The following is a 19,218-nucleotide window of genomic DNA, read 5'->3' on the forward strand; positions in this document are numbered from 1 at the left end:
TCAGGAATTTATTTATTTAATTTTTTAATAAAAAAATAAAAAAATAAAAAAGCTCGTTCCCCGGCCCCCACGGCAACAGCAACCCACTCGTCCGGTCACATTCCCAGCCCCGCCGGCCGCAGCCGATTCAAACTGGGCCACCCGGCGCGCTTCCAGATGAAGCCTAAGAGCCGCCGGCCCACCACAAGCGCAGCACTCCGGACCACCAGTCCACCGGTGGCCCACTTCCTCCCAGTCAAAACGCAGTCGCGGGCACGGCACGGCCGCGGCCGCGGCCGCCGGCTCGCCCGCCGGCTCGCTCCGCCCGTCTCGGCACGCAGCCCGGCCAGCCGTCTCGGTCCGTCAGCCGAGGCAGAAGAACGCACGCACAGGGCGGACCCGCTGGCGTCTCGGCTCGGCTCGGCTCGCTCTCGCGGTCTCGCCTCGTCCACCCCCACTCGCTAGCCGCTACATTTCCTCCTTGCTGTCCCCACTCGCATGCTCTCATCTTTCTCTCTCGACCAGTCTGCCTCGATCCGTCGCTCGCTTCGCTTCGCTTCGCTTCGTCCCCACTACCTGTTCGACGGAACTCCTCCCCGCCGGTCTGGGGACGCGATGGTGTTCAAGGGCCGCTTCTTCTCGTCGCGGCACAAGTCGTCGGAGTCCTCGTTCAGCCCCGACGGCAGCAACAGCCCGCGCACGCCCACCTCAGCGCCGGCCTCCGCCTCCGCGGCGTCGCCGGCGTCCTCGTCCTCCTCCAGATCCGACAAAAAGAAGACCAAATCGGAGACCCCCAGGAAGCGTGACAAGCTGTTCGGCTCCGCTGCCGTCGCCGCCTCGGGGCCCCCAAAGAGCGCCGCGTCGTCGGCCTCGTCGAGCGCGGCGAGCGATGGGAGGAAGGGGTCGTCGGTGGCGCAGCTTAGGGACGCGGGCGGCGGCGGGGGCGGCGCGTCGGCGGCGGCGCTGTCGCCGATCCTCGCGTCCTCGCTGGGGCTCAACCGGATCAAGACGAGATCCGGGCCGCTGCCGCAGGAAGGGCAGCGCATCGCCGCCGCGCTCGGGAGCAGCAACCTCTCGCGTGGGCAGGCGCAGGCGGAGCCGTCGGCTGCATCGGCCGGCGTCGGCGGCGGGAGGAAGGGCGGGAGCTCGTGGGCTGATTCGAGTAGCAGTGGTAGTAGCAGCCGGGGGAAGGGGAAGACGGCCGAGCTGCCGATGCGGAGTGCCACAGGGACGAGCTTGGGAGCAGAAGGAAAGAGCGCTGTAAAAGGTTCTAATTCTGTCCCCGTTCATTTTTCTTTTGAAAAGCTTGTTTAGGGTTTTTGCATCATGATCCTTTAAGCTGGTTACTGATTTGTTCAAGCTAGTGATTAGAATTTTGCATAGCTAGGGAATGGGAGAACAAGCGTTAGCTGTTCATGCTCCCTTTAGCTCTTACTAAGTTGACTGTTTCCAGAAAAGGCAGTAGAGGCTTAATAATCTCACCATAGATTTGTTAAGTTGTTGGGAGTTGATTACATGATTTGTGTTGCTTCGTGGTGTCCATTTTCTGAATTTGAAATGCTATGTGCTAAAGGATGTAAGATTCGAGCCGTTTAAAGTGAAACTGGCAAGCTGGAGGGAGTTATAATTTATAAATTGAGTTAGTTATTGCTTGCTCTTTTTGGTGCTTGAGGTTAAGGTCTTTATGAGTTAATTCGATCCCTGTTTAGTTCCATATACACAATTCATTGGATGTATGCTTGAGTGAGCTTTTCTTCTGGAACGTGTTAGACACTGTTTACACTAGCACTTCCATGACACTTTATCAATGTGTGTAGGAGATGTGTCAGTCGTTTCACTAAACTTTCCATTTATGCATTATAAAATCAGTCTGTTTGGAATCTGAAGTCGTCTTGCCGAACTCAAGACCCACGCTGGATGCCAGTTTGTGATTGAGTGAGAGAGTTTACTATAATGATGCATCTCCTTTTGTGCCAACTGGCTGATCATTTGTGATCTATGCTTCTATAGTTCTGCACATCCCAAACAAAACTGCATTACGTTAGGCTTGCAAGGTTCACATGTTACTTTGCCCTGTTAAGCTGCCCAGAGGACAATATCCATCATGGCAGATTTCACCTGTAAAAACGGAAGTCATATGCTTCTTCTGTAGCATGAGATATCTTGCCTGTGTGTGTGCATCTTCTTTTCTCCAATTTTCCCTCTGTTATGAAAATATCCATGCAACTAATTGGTGTTTTTCCTTTCGTGGGGCTTTATTCTATTTAATTCTAATGAATTTACATCTTATCTGGTCTTGGGCCCCTATACTGGTGCCCCTTTTTTTGTCTTAACAACCATATCTGATATGTGGGCATCTAATCCATCTCATACACAGCTAAATCTAGTGCATTGCGGAACCATTCTGGAGATTTGAGGACCCCTACTCATATACCAGAGGCTGCGGTAGTGATATCTCTACATGTTTTTTCTTTTTTATGACTTATATTTAAGTAAACAATGATTAATCCATCCTTGCCTCTTTTGCTTACACTTATCTGCATTGGCATATTAACCTGCAGTGTGCATATGATCCCTGCGAGACACCAAAGGAATCCGAGTCTCCACGCTTTAAAGCCATTATGCAGGCTACCAGTGCGCCGAGGAAGAGAGGCCCTTCAGATATAAAAAGTTTTTCGCATGAATTGAACTCCAAAGGGGTGCGGCCATTTCCTTTCTGGAAACCTCGGGGCATTTACAACTTGAAGGTAATCTCGGTCCACGTTTTGTGTGAGATGAGGGCCATTGATTTGTATGTATTTGATGTGTTTATTTTGACCTGTTCCAGTTTTTTTTTAAAATATTTATGAAGTAAGGGTAATCTTGTCTTATGTTGTCTACGCAGGAGGTACTAAAAGTTATCCAGGTGAGATTTGAGAAGGCAAAGGAAGAGGTAAATTCAGATTTGGCAATATTTGCCGGAGACTTGGTTAGTATAATGGAAAAGTACGCAGACTCTCATCCTGAGTGGAAAGAAACGTTAGAGGATCTGCTAATACTTGCACGCAGCTGTTGTGTCATGACACCTGGGGAATTTTGGCTTCAATGTGAAGGTATAGTGCAAGATTTGGATGATCATCGTCAGGAGCTCCCAATGGGTGTGCTGAAGAAACTGTACACCCGGATGCTTTTTATCCTTACAAGATGTACAAGGTTGCTCCAGTTCCACAAGGAGAGTGGCTTTGCGGAGGATGAAGTTGTCATTGATCAGCGTGATAAGATTATACAATCTGCGGATAGGCAAATTTTAGCTCAACCAGGTGCGGATGACACGACCAGAGCCAGTAAAAGTGAGGTAAGAAAATCATACAGTCAGGAGCAGCATAATTTGAAATGGAAACGAAGTCAGGAGATAAAGCCTGTTAAGCTTCTTCCACCCCTTGATACAGATGTTAAGAAAGAGGTTGATTCTCCAACCAGAGAACGGATGTCTTCCTGGAAACCTTTTCCATCACCTGTTACAAAGTCTCCAAAAGAATCTACCCCTGCTAAAGACGAATCACCTAATAAGAAAACAGACACACTCTCTACAGTTAGTAGCCGTGCCGAACTAAACAGTCCAGTAGAATCTATATCACAACAGCAGCTTCCTCCCAAGCATCAACATAAAACTTCTTGGGGACACTGGTATGACCAGCCAAATATTTCTGAAGAGGGTTCAATAATGTGCCGCATATGTGAAGAATATGTCCCCACACATTATGTAGAAGATCATTCAAGGGTCTGTGCAATTGCTGACAGGTGCGATCAAAAAGGTGTAAGCGTTGATGAACGTTTAATCAGAGTTGCGGAAACACTAGAAAAGATGGTAGAGTCTTATTCACAGAAAGACCTTCCAAATGCTGCTGGCAGCCCAGATGTTGCAAAAGTTTCAAATTCAAGCATGAATGAAGAATATGATGGTCCCTCTCCAAAACTCTCTGATTGGTCTAGAAGAGGATCTGCTGATATGCTTGACTATCTCCAAGAGGCTGATAACACTATTTCATTGGATGACATAAAAAATCTTCCTTCAATGACATGCAAGACTCGTTTTGGGCCAAAATCTGATCATGGAATGGCTACATCATCCGCAGGAAGCATGACACCTAGATCTCCATTAACGACTCCAAGATCGAATCATATAGACATGCTTTTAGCTGGTAAAAATGCAATTAATGAGAGTGATGATCTTCCGCAGGTAAGGCATAGAATTTCCATAGTTCTGTCTCTTTTCTCTTTTAGTAGCTGATCATTTTGTCATTTTGCTATAAATTTGTCATCTAATAAATGGCATGACAAAAAAATAGTATCTATGCCTAATTGTATGTACTAGTGTGATGTGCAAAGCTAGTAACCGCAATAAAAGTCAACTGATGATGTCGTTCTGTTTGTCTGCTGTTTATGGCAATCAAATCTCCATGCAACTACAGAATATCAATTGTCAAAAATGAGCTAGCGTATATAAACAAATGCTTCATACAATTTGAAATTAATTAGTGGGTTTATGCTATCAGAATCTATCATATAAGATTTCTAATTAGAAAACTTCATGCTATCCACAATTTACTAAATACTGATGTGCTTTATCAGTATGCCATATCTCATGTGTGCTACTTTTCACTTTAATAAACTTGTCCTTTTTTAGTTTCAAGCTCTTGCAAATATGAAAACTACTTAACTCAAGGTGTGAGATTTGGAAGAGTTATCTTATGATACCTCACATATTAAGTCTGACCTTCTTGTCACCCAGGATTGAGTTCTAATTCTAGTGGCGCGTCACATTTGGTCGGGGCACAGGGCTCTAGCATGACCATGTCATGCAACTCCGTTCACACACCTTGTGTGTCCCTCTTGAAAGTTTGATCATCGTAATTCTTTGATAGTTGAAATAGTTCTAGGAAAATTTAAGGATTTACCAGTACCACTCTATTTGATGTCATTCCAGGATATACCATTCCACTGTCCCATTGACTAATTGGTGTGTGGCCCTGAGACCCATATATCAATGAGTCATTGAGCGGAATTCCTAAAAATTTCCATTCTTCTGTGGTATATTTTCACTAGGGTTGCAGAGCCAATGGAACTACACCTTCCTATGAAATTTCAATAACTTGTCTTGTAAATTGTAATACTGACTTCAGGACACCTGGATGAATTTGTATGGAAGTTTCTAACATGGTGAATCGGTGGTACACTGGTAGTGTGAAGTGTGTTATGCAGTGGTGGGAGTGGTAAATTTTTGCTAGAATTACAGAAGCAGTGAGACTATACCTTGGTATGAAATTTCAGGAATTTGTCTCTTGTAAATTATAATACTGACTTCAGGATACCGAGAAGTATTTTAAGGAAGTTTGTGATACGGTGAATTGGTGGTAGCCTGATAGTATGAGATGTGCTTTGCAGTGGTGGGGGTGCACACTGAAAGAACAGATCTAAAAACTGCTTTGATATGTGGTTATGCTAGAGTTCACAAGATTTAGATGACAACACATGGGATGCATGATTCCAAAAGGCAACATGCTGGCTGTACTGGACATAAGTCATGCACTAATGATGGTTTATCCAAAAAGAGTAATACCACAGGCCTTGCTAGCTCAAAGAATAAACTAGTCGGTGGTAGTCGAAAAGGTTTTCATTCTTGCATTCCCATTAGTCCTTGTCTGCCTGTAAGGAAAATGATTTCGGTTGCTAACAATTTCAACTTGAACTCTTGATATCGAATTGTTAGAGTTGCTAGTATAATAATTTCCTTCAATTTGTGCAGATTGTTGAACTTGCAGATATTGCACGATGCATCGCAAATACTCCTCTGGATGAAGAAAGTGCATTATCCCAAATGGTTACCTGCATAGAAGATCTGCAAGAAATTGTCAATCGCAGGAAACATGAGGCTCTCACAGTGCAGACATTTGGTACACGTATAGAAAAACTACACCGGTGAGACTCCTCTGTGGACTTGGCCTTTTATTAATTTACATCTTTACCAGATGATAAAAATAATTCTTGCAGGTCACTTCATTTTTAGAAGCTTATTAACATAGTAATGTTGCTTGCCTTTTTTTTACTCTAGTTATTTCGGCTTTCACATTTGTATAATCCTTTAGGGAGAAGTACCTACAGCTTTGCGATTCGGTCGATATGGACAAGGTTGATTCAGCAAGTACCATAATGGATGAAGAAGATGATGTTGTCCGTAGCTTACGAGCAAGTCCTGTCCATCCAGTCAAGGATCGTACTTCAATTGATGACTTTGAAATCATAAAACCTATCAGTCGTGGAGCATTTGGACGTGTTTTCTTAGCCAAGAAAAGAACTACAGGAGACCTCTTTGCTATTAAGGTATTTATTGGTTGATCTTTTTGTTCTTTTATGCAACCATGCACGTATTTCTTTAGACTCTGAGCATATGGTTCATACTCTGGAGCTTTTTTGTGCTATATATGGTTCAGCCCTGGAAAGTCTAAGCTTTCTGTATTGCTTGATAACAGCAGGTTCATCCAATTACTTTATTTGATTTAAATTGTGTGAACATATTTCTTAGTCCTGTCCAGACTGCACCATGCCATGTAATTTGTGCTGTTCTTGTGATAACTTTTGTGTGATAGCTTTTAGGTTGAAGTGATGTAATGCTAATGGTAATACTTCTGGTGTGGGTACTGCCGAACAGATTACATCTTGCTTGCTCCTGGCGAGCATTATAGTTTTGAGATGTATAGCAAGCAGCAATACCATGGCACTAGTTTCACTACTAACATATCTCAGATTATTTTCATGTATAATTTTTTTTTTTAACCAAGGGCAGGAGTACTGCCATTCATTTAAGTAGAAGAGAATACACCACCCATAAAGGGTACACACCATATTTTCATGTATAATTATAGAAGTAAATTCTGACACATGCTTCATTGCACCTTGCTTCCTTTCATTTCATGGCAAAAATTGCATTTTTTGGCTGATCTAACAAGAAGTCTTCCTTTTAAGCAGGTACTTAGGAAGGCAGATATGATTCGAAAAAATGCTGTCGAGAGTATATTGGCTGAACGTGATATCTTGATTACAGTCCGAAATCCTTTTGTGGTAAGTGAACCTGCAAATCTTAGCCCTGATTTGGAAAGTTATTATTTGATTCTAAAATTATCATGCTTTTGTAAGGTTCGCTTTTTCTATTCTTTTACCTCTCGGGAGAATTTGTATCTGGTCATGGAGTACCTAAACGGAGGGGACCTGTACTCATTACTGAAAAATTTGGGATGCCTGGATGAAGCTGTTGCTCGCGTATATCTTGCAGAAGTTGTAAGTTTCTAGTACTTATTAGTTTTCTACCCTTTTCATTCCTGTTGTCTTATAATTGTTTTTATCCTGCAGGTACTAGCTTTGGAATATTTGCACTCTATACACATAGTTCATAGAGATCTAAAACCTGACAACTTGTTGATAGCCCATGATGGACATATTAAGGTATTGAGAAATGCGTATGGTCATTAAATCTTCTCTCCTTATTGTTTATTTTATGTTTCACATTAGATATGGACAAACTAAAGTTCATTATGCATGCCTTTCAAAGGCAAGCTTTTATTTCTATGTCTAGTTAGTGGAAGATGTATCAGTAATTTGGTATAATTTGTTCGCGCAAACAAAACAAATAATGATAACTATTCATAGCAGTACCAGAACAGCATGTACTAGTTTTGTAAGGAGAGAACATGGCCAGCAAATACATGTGACTATTGAGGGGAGTCATTTTTGGAGATAATGATGGATGATTAGAAAGCTTTAGGTGCCTCCATATTGCCTTTTGCAGTTTAGATCCTGAATGATATACTGCAAAGAATCTTGGACATATTTTTTTCTTTTCTTGAAGAAAATCAGCACTTTGTCGTAGTTTTCACACAAGTCAAATATCAACTGATTTCTTTTAGTGTACAATTGTCACGTCGCTAATTTCATAGTTTTTTCCTTCTATATTTTTATGGACAGAAGACGCCATTTTTGTTCTTAGTCTGGCATGGATATTTTTACTAATGTGTTTTCTATTTGGGCTGCTTACTAATCTTCATTTTCTTCAGTTGACAGATTTTGGGTTGTCCAAGGTTGGTTTGATCAATAGCACAGATGATCTGTCTGGTCCTGCTGTTAGTGGGGCTTCATTTTACGGAGATGATGAGCCTCAGATGAGTGAAGTTGAGCAAATGGATCACCGAGCACGGAGACAAAATCGTTCCGCTGTTGGAACTCCTGATTATTTAGCACCAGAAATCCTTTTGGGGACAGGACATGGTAAATGCTAAACAAAGTCATTTTTTTTGCCTCCGCGCGCTTTTTCATTTTGATTACCTATTTGATACTAATTATTTTATCGTTGTGCCAGGTACTAGTGCGGATTGGTGGTCTGTTGGTGTCATTCTTTTTGAGCTAATAGTTGGCATACCTCCATTCAATGCAGAACACCCTCAGGTATTTTATGTTTCGTTAAATGAATAAATTCTTACGTGATCATAACACCAGATTATCAGCTTAACACAGTTAAGCAGCCAGCCAGGAATAAATGTTCATTATCAAGATGTGCTGGTCTGGAGCAAATATTCACCAGCAAACTATTAGATCTTTTTCTAGAGATTTGGTGTAACTTAACTTTGGTCTACTTGTTGCTGTAGACCATTTTTGACAATATTCTGAATCGCAAAATACCTTGGCCACATGTCCCAGAAGAGATGAGTTTCGAAGCGCAAGATTTAATTGACAAGTAAGAAATATTTCAAACCAAGCACTCAATTGCCTGTGATATAGGATCGCCTGCTCCTTGTGTTCAAATGTTTATCTGGTAGCTAATTGTGCTAGGTTGCGCGAATTTTATAACATGTAATTTAGGGGCTAATTATATCATATTTTTGTATGTTTGTGTTAAGGGTATAATAGGGTATTAGAGTAATCTCCAGTCTAGGGTTTCCCTCATGTCACTCTATATATATTGCCCCGTTAGGCCTCAATACAACAATCTTTCATTTATGCAATCCATCCTGAAGTTAACATGGTATCAAAGCTCTAGGTTTTGTGATCTGGCGTCCACCCTAGTTCTCCGCTGTGCTGCTCCCCAGGAGGAGCAATCTCTACTCCCGGTTGTGGGCATGCTGGGCCAACGAGGACGTTGGACCCTTTGAGGTGTATGTGGCATCCCTGTGTGATTTGAATTAAGCCCATGGTAGCCCGTGTTTGTGTGCATGCGAGGTTTTGGTTTGGTCCCAACTTGCTAGTGGAGGGTGAGCTACACCAACATATAATGCCGGAGTCCATACCACCAACCTGGGTTAATCCTTTTTCGCGAAGCGAGGATGAAAGCGTAAACGGGTTGGTGTGAGCGTGTGGTACACCCAATGTGTGAGTGGACCTAAGCCGGTTTGGACGCTGGGTTGTTACAATAATAGTCAAGTGTACTAGAGTAACCTCCTAGTCTAGGGTTTTCCTCATGTAACTCTATATATATGCCCCCTTTGGGCCTCAATACAACAAACCATCATTTATGCAATCCATCCTAAAGTTAACTGTTCATACTGCACTGTTCTTTTCCTTTGCTTCATTCTTTTTCTGCTTATTGCTGCAATTCAGGAATCAAATTCGATGCACAACTATCAATGGCGCTTGATCCATCATTGTTCATTAACTATGCCTTCAAAGAGAAACTTAAATACGATCTTGCATATTTCAACTATTAAATTACCATTTAAGTATTGAGATGTTGTTTCAGATCAACTTAATCGATTAGATTCTGAGAATGAGCATCAGATTGTTAGTAGTATTATGCTGGTCCTGAATAATCCAAATGACTGTTGGGGTATTTGGGCATGTGGGTCAAACTAGACGGTACTCTTGTACTCTTACCGTTGTCGTAAAATGTTATAGTTGCCCTCGAGATAGCTTGTCATTTCCAGTTCCTATTTATAGGATAATGGTGGCATGGTACCCTTTATGCTCTCTTCATTCAGTCGTGTTCTGTGGTTTTGAATTACTCTATTTTGCTTGCTCAAATGTAACTTATCACTAGTATGTATGTTGGGAACTTTGTATGCTGGTAACTTAGTATAGGGATGCCATTAACTGTGCAAATTCCAATTACAATGCTACTCAGCTAGTTCATGCTCAATTTCTGATAATTTGAGCAAGTTAATTTCAGATACGGTTTAAGTAAAACTAATCTGATGGTCATACAACAACTTCGTCCAGATTATTGACAGAAGATCCTCATCAACGGCTAGGAGCAAATGGTGCCTCGGAGGTATTCTGAAGATACTGAAGACTTCTTTATTTATAACTTTATTAAAAAAAATGATATAGACCTGATTGATGTTGGGAATTATTTCTTTTAGGTTAAACAACATCCATATTTTAAGGACATTAGCTGGGATACACTTGCTAGGCAGAAGGTGAGAAAGGGTCAACAATTACTTTAACTCTCAAACTTGTAGTGCAGTGCATCTCTTTTGTGTAGGTATACCAGGGATAACACAAAATCATTTTCAGGCCGCCTTTGTTCCCTCCTCAGATAGTGCATTTGATACTAGCTACTTCACCAGTCGTTATTCTTGGAATACGTCAGATGAAAACTTATATGAAGCATACGAGTTTGAGGATTCCAGTGATAATGGAAGCCTTAGTGGAAGCAGTAGCTGTGTGAGCAATCGCCAAGATGACATGGTATGAATATTCTTCTCACTCAGTTAACTGAGCAACAAATAAAAACATTCCTTTGCATAAGTAGTTGTAGAAAGTAGAGGAAAAGAAAATTCAAAAGAATACTCTACTGTGAACAGTTAATCCGCATTTATGTTCTTTAGTTCCTTTTCTAAACTGTTCCATAAATTGTGCAATAGGGGGAGGACTGTGGTGGCCCCAATGAGTTTGAATCTAGCGCAAATGTCAATTATTCCTTCAGCAACTTCTCATTCAAGGTAAGACTGCAGCTACACTGGGTGTTTGTTAACCTATCATATCTTAACAATGTTTGAAGCATGGCAATTTACATGATTGAATTTTCATGGAGCAACATCCCTTTCTCTTTTGAAGCAAATGCACTAGTCCTGTTCTTTTCACTTAATGGATGCCCAAGTTTCCACCTTACTGCTCACTTTCTCTTATATCTCCTCAGCAATAAGCAATCATATTTGCACAACTAGGTAGTAAATATCGCCCTTTGCACTGTTATTGTAATTGTAATATCACTGTACCTGAGAGACAGATACTGAATGCTAAAGGTACTATTCATTGACTGATGCCAGAGATAGCCAACTTGCCTAGATTCTGCCATCATTCACCTAACTTCATTTTCGCTGCAGAATCTGTCACAGCTTGCGTCCATCAATTACGATTTGCTTACCAAAGGATTGAAGGACGATCCACCACCGAAATCTGAAACGTAGCAGTCAATCTAGATCTGGATTGATTCATTTGAAGTAATCAAACAGTTTGCAAGGTGCTCGTGTGATGTAGGTCTTGTACATGTAAGTATATTAGCTGTTCTATTTGCACTTAATTAACTCCTCTATAATCTTGTTTTATCTAGTTTTTATCGTCAATTTTGCAGATGAAAGTGAGGCATGGTCTGCTCCTATTGAGGCTGTTCCTACATCTCGCGGAGCCGAGTACAGTTTTGCTGTTTTTTTTTTCTTGTTTTCGTAACAATTGCCATGCCATCGTCAGTGAATCATCCTGGACCAAATTCGGCATGAGACCTAGGAGCGCTGTTTTTTGTTCTCCTTTTTTCTTTTTTCTTTTTTCTTTTTTCTTTTTCTGTCCCATTACCAGCCTTGGGTGCGCAAGATTGGTCCAGGTTACTCTTTTCAGAATACGACCTATGAAATGTAGATGGTCTCAGAAATTTGCCATTCTGGCATATAATTGGCAATGGCCCATTGAGCCTGCAGATTTTCCTGCAGCCAGAACTGTTCACAATATCATTTTGCTGGCCGTGGTACTGGTCTAGTTTGTTTTGGCGCAAGTATTACCTTTGTCTATTGCTCCATGCTTCCAGCGTCTCTTAACAGAATTAGGGACATTATAAGAATGTTGACCGTGGTCAGTGTTTCATGCAAGTCAGTGTCATGTATGATGTATCTGACTCCCTGGAAAGAACAATCCAATGGTTGTCGACGAACATTACGTAGAGCTGCGCTGGTGTTACTATAACAGTTTGTCGACATCTGCAATAACGCATACAAAATACTGTAGCACATAGATCATATTGTGACCTAGAATCAGGCACGGTTTGTTGATATTAGGTGAAGTTCCATAGGATACGTTGCGTGTTCCTTGGCCAGTTTTGTGAGAATGCGTACCCATCGAAACGCCCGAACCATTAACGCCTTATTTTACAGCCAAACTCACAAAAGCCGTATTACCGGGTAGGCTAGCTTATATATCAATTATACGTCAAACTTTAGAATACTGAAAAAGAAGGCACAAGCTCGGGACATATAGAAGCACAAAAAGATAAGATAAAATTAGATAGATAATATTATAAAAATATCTATATTAAAAAATATCATCAATGGTAAGTATGATATATAAATTCAGAATCCATGTCCTCCTCACACCAATAATATTTTTCAACTTTTACGATTTTTTGATAGTACCTAAGAAATTGTTCTAAAAAATAATGTCAATGAAAATGACCTGCTTCAAATGCAGCTCCGAGATCAATCACCTTTAGAAAAGGGGGAAATCTTTGATTCAAACTAAGAAATAGATGCAAACATACAAACAGTAAATATTATCCATCCGATCTTTATCCAAAAACTACACCAGTGGAAAGTTTGTTTCACGATATTTCGTGACCACACGAGGATGCAAATCAACCCCTCCATAAGTGAAATGATGGGATCAACCGAAGCTTTCAGACGAGAATCGAACAGACAGTATTGGCTGTTTGCACATCTGCACCCATTTAATTATTTGCCCCAATAGCACTTACTACGGTTGTGGACATTCAAATAAAACACATAAGAAATGGGCTAATCCCCAGGACACACAGGTTTCGAGTTAGCCACAAAGCAGGGATGTGATCATCCATGTAGCACTGATATTTGATACGGGCAAAAAGGTTGCAACTGTTTTAACATCATTCGTCAAGTCAAAGCAAGAAAAAAAAATTGGGCCATGTTCGTAAAAGTGATCGGAAAGTTCCTCAGGTGTTGACCGAAAACTTGTGCCTACACTCTGGACACTCGTAGAACACCGTCTGTCCCTCGTCTGCTGAACGCAGCTGCAATTCCAGAAGGTAGTCAGGAGTTACGATTACACAGATAAAATCAGGAAGCTATTGACCATCAAATGCTGAAGGATCAGTAGATAACCTGCTTAGTGTAATATTCCAGCTGAGGATTGGAGCACTTTGGACAGGATTCATTTGCCTAATGCAGAAACCAGATTTTGAAGCGCTAAAAAAATCCAAAAAACAATAAGACTTTGAATATATTTGAAGGACAAAGAACATACCACAGCTCTTTGCACAAATCCGTCTTCCTTTGGTGCTGATTCAAGAATCACAAATGGTTCAATCTTTAACTCCCTTCGAATATCCTGCAAATAGCATACAGTTAAGAACCAGAAACATATTGACGGTAGAGCCAGTCTCGTTCCATATCTGACAAACTTTCATTACTGATTGGACAAAAGTACAAGACCTGTAGTCCTTAAAATCAAAATTCTCATTTAGTAACTAATGCAAACTGCTAAGGTTTAGTCTGATAATACACCTGACATAATTACTTGGTTGGCGTAGCATATACATGCGAAGCTAGAAAATCATCAGTTGTGCAAAGTTTATGCTCGAATTCAATAACAATGGTACCTCTAGTATTCTCATAATGTCAGAAACATGAGGATGTTGCTATGCTGCAAATGGTACCTCTAGTATCCTCCAAAAATTCGAAAGGAGAATCACCCTCGAGCCAATGGCCCAGCAGCATGGTGTTGGCATTTTTTTTATCGTGGCCATTTTAAATCCCAACGTCCTAATTGATTGGGCCATCTCCCGCGCTTTGATCGGAAGCGCAGCCAATCAATGGTTGCGGTCCCGTTTCACGTGCGCTATATAAATAGGGAGAGCCGGCACCTCACAGGCTAAGGCTTTCCCGTGAAGATAAGTCCTCTCCCAACGCTCCAAACCCTAGCGATCATTACAGGCGCATCAGTGAGGCGAAGACCGTCGCCACCAGCTGCACTGGAACGCCGCCTACAACATCTACTACTGTTACATCTACATCACGCTGGCGACGACATCATCGACGGTCTGCACAGCATCTAACCTCATCACCACGCACGGTTATGCCTACATCACGCTCCTCACTGATCGCTCATGGCATCTCTGAACGCCAGTACGTCCATATGCTTCCGCTTAAGGTGATGTTTGATATTAGGACTAATGATCTTGTGATTTAAGACGTAAGTTAGTTTAACATTTAGTATCAAAGCCGAAATTAGCCTTGATCAGACCCAATTAGTCCTAATAGTTTGATTTAGTGTTCAGTTGATGTCATTTTATGATCAATAAGGCCTAATTCTTTCGATTTACATCAATTAGCTGTCAATTATGAATCTTTAAGATGAATTAGGCTCGGATCAAAGCGCAAATTCATGTTTTAGGTTGTTTATGTCTCGGATTAATGTTATTTGAGCATGTTTAGGTGATAATTAGCCCTTATTAGTGTCAGTTTAGAACACATGTTCATAAATTAGGGTTCTTTGTCTCGAATTAGATCTGTTTATGCTTGTATATGTATGTTCATGTGCCCATTAGGGCTCGGATTAAATGTTTTAAGGCTCGGATGGGGTTAATTCGGCTCAGGTTTAGCATGTAGGAGAGGATTAAGCAATTTTTCGCAAAACTCTTAGAATCCCCTTTCTACACGTAACCCTAATCCCTAAAATCCTTCCCTCATCCGAAACCTCAACTGGAAATCCCAAAAAAAAATCGAGCCCAAATCTCCATGCTGAGAGCCCCTTTTGGGCCGTTTTATTTAAGCATTGGGCTTTTATATTTTCTAATGCTTTATCTAGGATTTTTCAATGTTTAATCATTTATGCACTGGATAATGGCCTAAAATTAATGATAATTAATGTACAAAATCATGATTAATTCTCTGGACGAATTGAAACCAACAGAAAGATTTTTCTACAGAATTTTATGATCAATTTATATAGATTCATAATTACTTTCTAACCAAAGTTGGCTGTAATTATACGCTTATGTGTTAGTTCAAATTCTTTTCCGTTTTTTCCCAATGGTGATGCGGATTAGAGTTTTAATTTTAATTTTCTGCATGATTTTAATCAGACCAACATAGAATTATTTTCGTGCAAATTATTTCTTTATGACAAATTTTCTAATCTGACCCAACTTTTCTCTCCAGCTCTTAACGCTTTCTCTGTTACCGTCACAATTGACGTCATAGAGCAACTTACGGGGAATAACTTTCTCGTTTAAAAAGCTAAAGTGATTGTTGTTCTTGGAGTTTTGAACCTTGACTATGCACTTAGGGTTGACGCTCCCGCTACTCCCGCCATTTGTATGGAAAATTATGATGAACTAAAGAAAATTTATGATGCTCTTTTTGAGAAGTGGGAGCGGTCCAACCGCATGTCTCTTATGATAGTAGGAACTTGATATCAGAAGCTAAAAGGGAGCAACCCCAACCTCAAAAAAGGCTAAGACGTATTTGGCATCCGTGGAGGAGCGATTCAAAGACACCTCCAAAGTTTATGCCAATACATTGATTTAGAAACTCCTCAACACTAAGTACAATTATAGGTCTGGCGACATAAGAGAACACATCATGATGATAACAGACATGGCTGCCAAACTCAAGAGTATGGAAATGGAAATCTATGATGGTTTTCTTGTCCATTTCATTATGACCGCTCTTTCTCCTGAATTTTCTCCCTTTAAGATCAACTATAATACTTAGAAGGAGAAATGGATCATGAGCGACTTGATCGTAATGTGTGTCCAAGAGGAAGAGGGATTAAGGGCTGAAAAAAAAAGATTTTGTTAATCAAGTTAGCAACCCCAGAAACAAAAGAAAATTTCAAAGAGATTTCAACTCTAAGAAGAAACTGCATTTCGTCGCAAAGCACGACAAGGCAACACAGAGGGCACCCAAAGCACATGCTCCTTCTGCTCCTGCCTCTCAAGAAGTCAAGGATAACGGATATCACTTCTGCCACAAGAAGGACCACTACCAAAAGGATTGTGTTGGTTTCCTGAAGTGGCTCGTAAAGAAGGGGATTCCTTACCGCGAAAACATTAGGAAAGGAGGAGCGAAGTCTTAGAGTGAACAATGGGAAGGAAGTTGAAGTTGAAACCGTCAGATCCCTTCCATTAGTTCTTGATAGTGGTTTCACTCTTAGATTGAATAATGTAGTTTATATTCCTACCATGAGGAGGAATCTCATTTTAGTTTTGATGTAAGATGATGATGGTTTTTATGGTAATTTTGGAGACAATAAGTGCATTCTTAAGCTTAATTTAGATATTATTGGTCTTACCATCCAACAAGACAAACTTTATATGCTTCCTTTTAATGAATCATCTGTGTCTATGAATGTATGTGATGTGAGCCATAAGAGAGAAAAAAAAGTACAATTATTGAGACTTTTTCAAAACGGTGGTATTGTCATTTAGGCCACATTTTGTGGAAGAGAATGGAGTGTCTCATTAAGGAAGAGATTCTCCAACCCTTAGACTTCTCCGACTTTAACCACTGCATAGATTGCATTAAAGGAAAATACGTTAAGCAAATAAAGAAAGGGACACTCGGAGCACAGGCTTATTAGAATTAATTCATATAGATATTTGCGGTCATTTTCCTGTGACATCGGTTGATGATTTTGCTTCTTTCATTACCTTCACTGATGATTTCTCCCGTTACGGCTATATCTACCCCATTAAGGATCGATCTGTGTCTCTCGATAAATTCAAAATATTTAAGACTGAGGTAGAAAATCAACATAATCTAAAGATTAAAGTAGTGAAATCGGATCGAAAGGGAGAATTTTATGGGAGACATGCTCCTTACGAGCAAATCCTCGATCCCTTGGTGTGTTGTTTCATTGAGAGTGGGCTTACGATATTAGCCTCATAATCAAGGGGGAGAATGTTGGCATTTTTTTATCGTGGCCGTTTTAGATCCCAACTAACGTCCTAATTGACTGGGCCACCTCTAGTGCTTTGATTGGAAGCGTAGCCAATCGATGGTTGTGGTCTCGTCTCACGTGCACTATATAAATAGGAGGAGCCAGCACTTCACGAGCTAAGGTTTTCCCGTGAAGATAAGTCCTCCCCAGACACTCCAAACCCTAGCAATCATTACGAGCGCATCAGTGAGGCGAAGGTCGTCACCACCAGCTGCACTAGAACGCTGACTACACCATCTACTACTACTACATCTACATCACGTCGGCGACGACGTCACTAACGGTCTGCACGGCATCTACCCTCATCACCACGCATGGCTACGCCTACATCATGCTCCTCACTGATCACTCATAGCATCTCCGAACGCCGGTACATCCATATGCTTCCACTTAAGGTGGTGTTTGATATTAGGGCTACTGATCTTGTGATTTAAGACATAAGTTAGTCTAACACATGGTTGGCAATCCCCCAAGAAGAAGAGAATTTGACAAAATGGAGAGAGCATAGCACAACAATTCTAAGAATTAAGTCGGGCGTGCAAGCATCGTTCAAATCATTCACCGAGCTTAACCCAGCTCGATTGGCTCCATCACATAACCATCATACGCGTGTGCGTTCTATCTTTGAAAGTCTTCCAGGTGATAGGGGGCACCGGTGATAGGAGGAGAAAAGCAAACGATTGCTACAGAAAGAGAGCCGTGGGCCTTACCTCGGCGGTGATGGTGTACCGTGTTTCCTTCCCTTCAATCTCTGCGAAAAGGAAAGGAACCATTCTGCATTAGCACCACTAGTCAGATAACGAAACACAAAATATTTCGTCAGATCAAGAATTGACGAAGCCACTGGCGGAGGAGGAGTAAGGAGACCTTTGGCCTTGCGCTTGAAGCCGCAGAGAGGGCAGGAGGCGGAGCGGACGGTGTCGAAGGTAAGGAGGGTGCCGCACACGCCGCAGAAGAGGAAATCGCGCGCCTGCCAGAACGCCATGGTGCGCGCTCGCTCCACAGTCCCCACCTTCCGCGCCGCCGCCGCCGCCGCTTCGGGTTTGAGTCCGTCCGCTCTGTTGCTTGGACCAAACGGGTGGACTCGTTTAGGGTTTTAGCGGGCCCGCGGTTGGTCCAATGGGCCTGCCTAACTCAGAAGTATCTCTCATGACGTGCCAAATTGCCAATGGTTATTAACGAGAGAGGCACTGGTTTCTCTATGCGTCGTAGCTATAGTTTAGGCCGAGTTTGTTTATTTGGGATAGTGTATTCTGATTTTTATAATCTAAAGTTAAAATAAATAGATAGAATCTAACAATCCATTTTCTATTAGATTATTTCAAATTGTGAAGTGCGAAAGATTAAAGTATCCATCGCACTTTCAGTGAATTTACCTATCGCTGTCATTTCCTTTTCACTCTACCCCCGACGCACCCCCACCCGACCGCACCCAACACCTCCTCCCCCCCCCCCCCCCGCCTGCTCTTGCAGAACCCTAGTTGCCGCCGCCATTGAAAGTACGTGGATTCGGCGCGGATGGATCTGCTAGACCTGAACACAGAGGCACCCGAGGTCAATGCCGTCATCGCATTCCAGGACGCATTGCGAGCTCCGATGGTCGAGCCAGAATGGATCGTCAACGCAGAGGGCTCGTTCCTAGAGCCACTTCTCTTACAGACGGTGTGTCCAGTCCTGGCGCTACTCTCCGCCCCATCGCGCAGCCCGCCTTGTCGGCAGCCCATCCTGGCACAGCTCGGGCACCCAGGCATACAGGGCGCCTCGCCCCTTCGCCGGTGTGGTAGACGGCGCAGCAGCTGGAGCATCTGCCGGAACACCCCCTCCCATCTATGCCATCTTCGGTAAGGCCATCTCCGATCATGCTTGTTGTTATCAATGCGTGTGCGCGTTGAATTCTATTTTGTCCCCAACAGCGCGTGCCCTTGCTGTCGTGTGTCTTCGTCGAGTTGTGTGTTGCCTCCGGCCATCAGTGTCGTTGAAGCATTATGCTCTGGCCAGCCTTTGTGTTGTGGCCGTTGAAGCGAATTGCTCCGG

At 42.1% G+C, this 19,218-nt stretch overlaps 2 protein-coding genes across 2 annotated transcripts; one reads left to right on the forward strand and one right to left on the reverse strand.

Annotated features, from left to right (window-relative positions):
• The first annotated feature begins 471 nt into the window (after window positions 1-471).
• LOC133915601 (probable serine/threonine protein kinase IREH1) lies at window positions 472-11,989 on the forward strand. Its single transcript, XM_062358815.1, has 18 exons — window positions 472-1,246; window positions 2,357-2,424; window positions 2,541-2,726; window positions 2,864-4,198; window positions 5,765-5,937; window positions 6,105-6,339; window positions 6,985-7,077; window positions 7,153-7,293; window positions 7,366-7,458; window positions 8,067-8,277; window positions 8,369-8,454; window positions 8,655-8,743; window positions 10,219-10,270; window positions 10,362-10,418; window positions 10,516-10,689; window positions 10,866-10,943; window positions 11,328-11,492; window positions 11,576-11,989. Exons 1-17 carry the CDS (start codon window positions 478-480, stop codon window positions 11,409-11,411), a joined length of 3,924 nt encoding a protein of 1,307 aa, XP_062214799.1. The 5' UTR covers window positions 472-477; the 3' UTR covers window positions 11,412-11,492; window positions 11,576-11,989.
• A 1,033-nt stretch (window positions 11,990-13,022) lies between these two features.
• LOC133915602 (DNA-directed RNA polymerase I subunit RPA12-like) lies at window positions 13,023-18,269 on the reverse strand. Its single transcript, XM_062358816.1, has 5 exons — window positions 18,052-18,269; window positions 17,895-17,935; window positions 13,486-13,569; window positions 13,344-13,400; window positions 13,023-13,252 (listed from the first exon to the last, which is right to left on the reverse strand). Exons 1-5 carry the CDS (start codon window positions 18,167-18,169, stop codon window positions 13,175-13,177), a joined length of 378 nt encoding a protein of 125 aa, XP_062214800.1. The 5' UTR covers window positions 18,170-18,269; the 3' UTR covers window positions 13,023-13,174.
• Between the last annotated feature and the right edge of the window lie 949 nt (window positions 18,270-19,218).

This window comes from Phragmites australis, chromosome 4, assembly GCF_958298935.1.
Source record: "Phragmites australis chromosome 4, lpPhrAust1.1, whole genome shotgun sequence".
NCBI classification, from domain to species: Eukaryota; Viridiplantae; Streptophyta; class Magnoliopsida; order Poales; family Poaceae; genus Phragmites; species Phragmites australis.

Excerpts from the sequence above, each read along its gene's own strand:
- LOC133915601 (XM_062358815.1), top strand. The coding sequence starts at position 478 with ATGCTCTCATCTTTCTCTCTCGACCAGTCTGCCTCGATCCGTCGCTCG. Across the intron at positions 7,294-7,365 it reads GCGTATATCTTGCAGAAGTT|GTACTAGCTTTGGAATATTT; the intron begins GTAAGTTTCTAG and ends TTTATCCTGCAG. Across the intron at positions 8,278-8,368 it reads CCTTTTGGGGACAGGACATG|GTACTAGTGCGGATTGGTGG; the intron begins GTAAATGCTAAA and ends TCGTTGTGCCAG.
- LOC133915602 (XM_062358816.1), bottom strand. The coding sequence starts at position 18,169 with ATGGCGTTCTGGCAGGCGCGCGATTTCCTCTTCTGCGGCGTGTGCGGC. Across the intron at positions 17,936-18,051 it reads CTTCAAGCGCAAGGCCAAAG|AGATTGAAGGGAAGGAAACA; the intron begins GTCTCCTTACTC and ends TCCTTTTCGCAG. Across the intron at positions 13,253-13,343 it reads TGGAATATTACACTAAGCAG|CTGCGTTCAGCAGACGAGGG; the intron begins GTTATCTACTGA and ends CTGGAATTGCAG.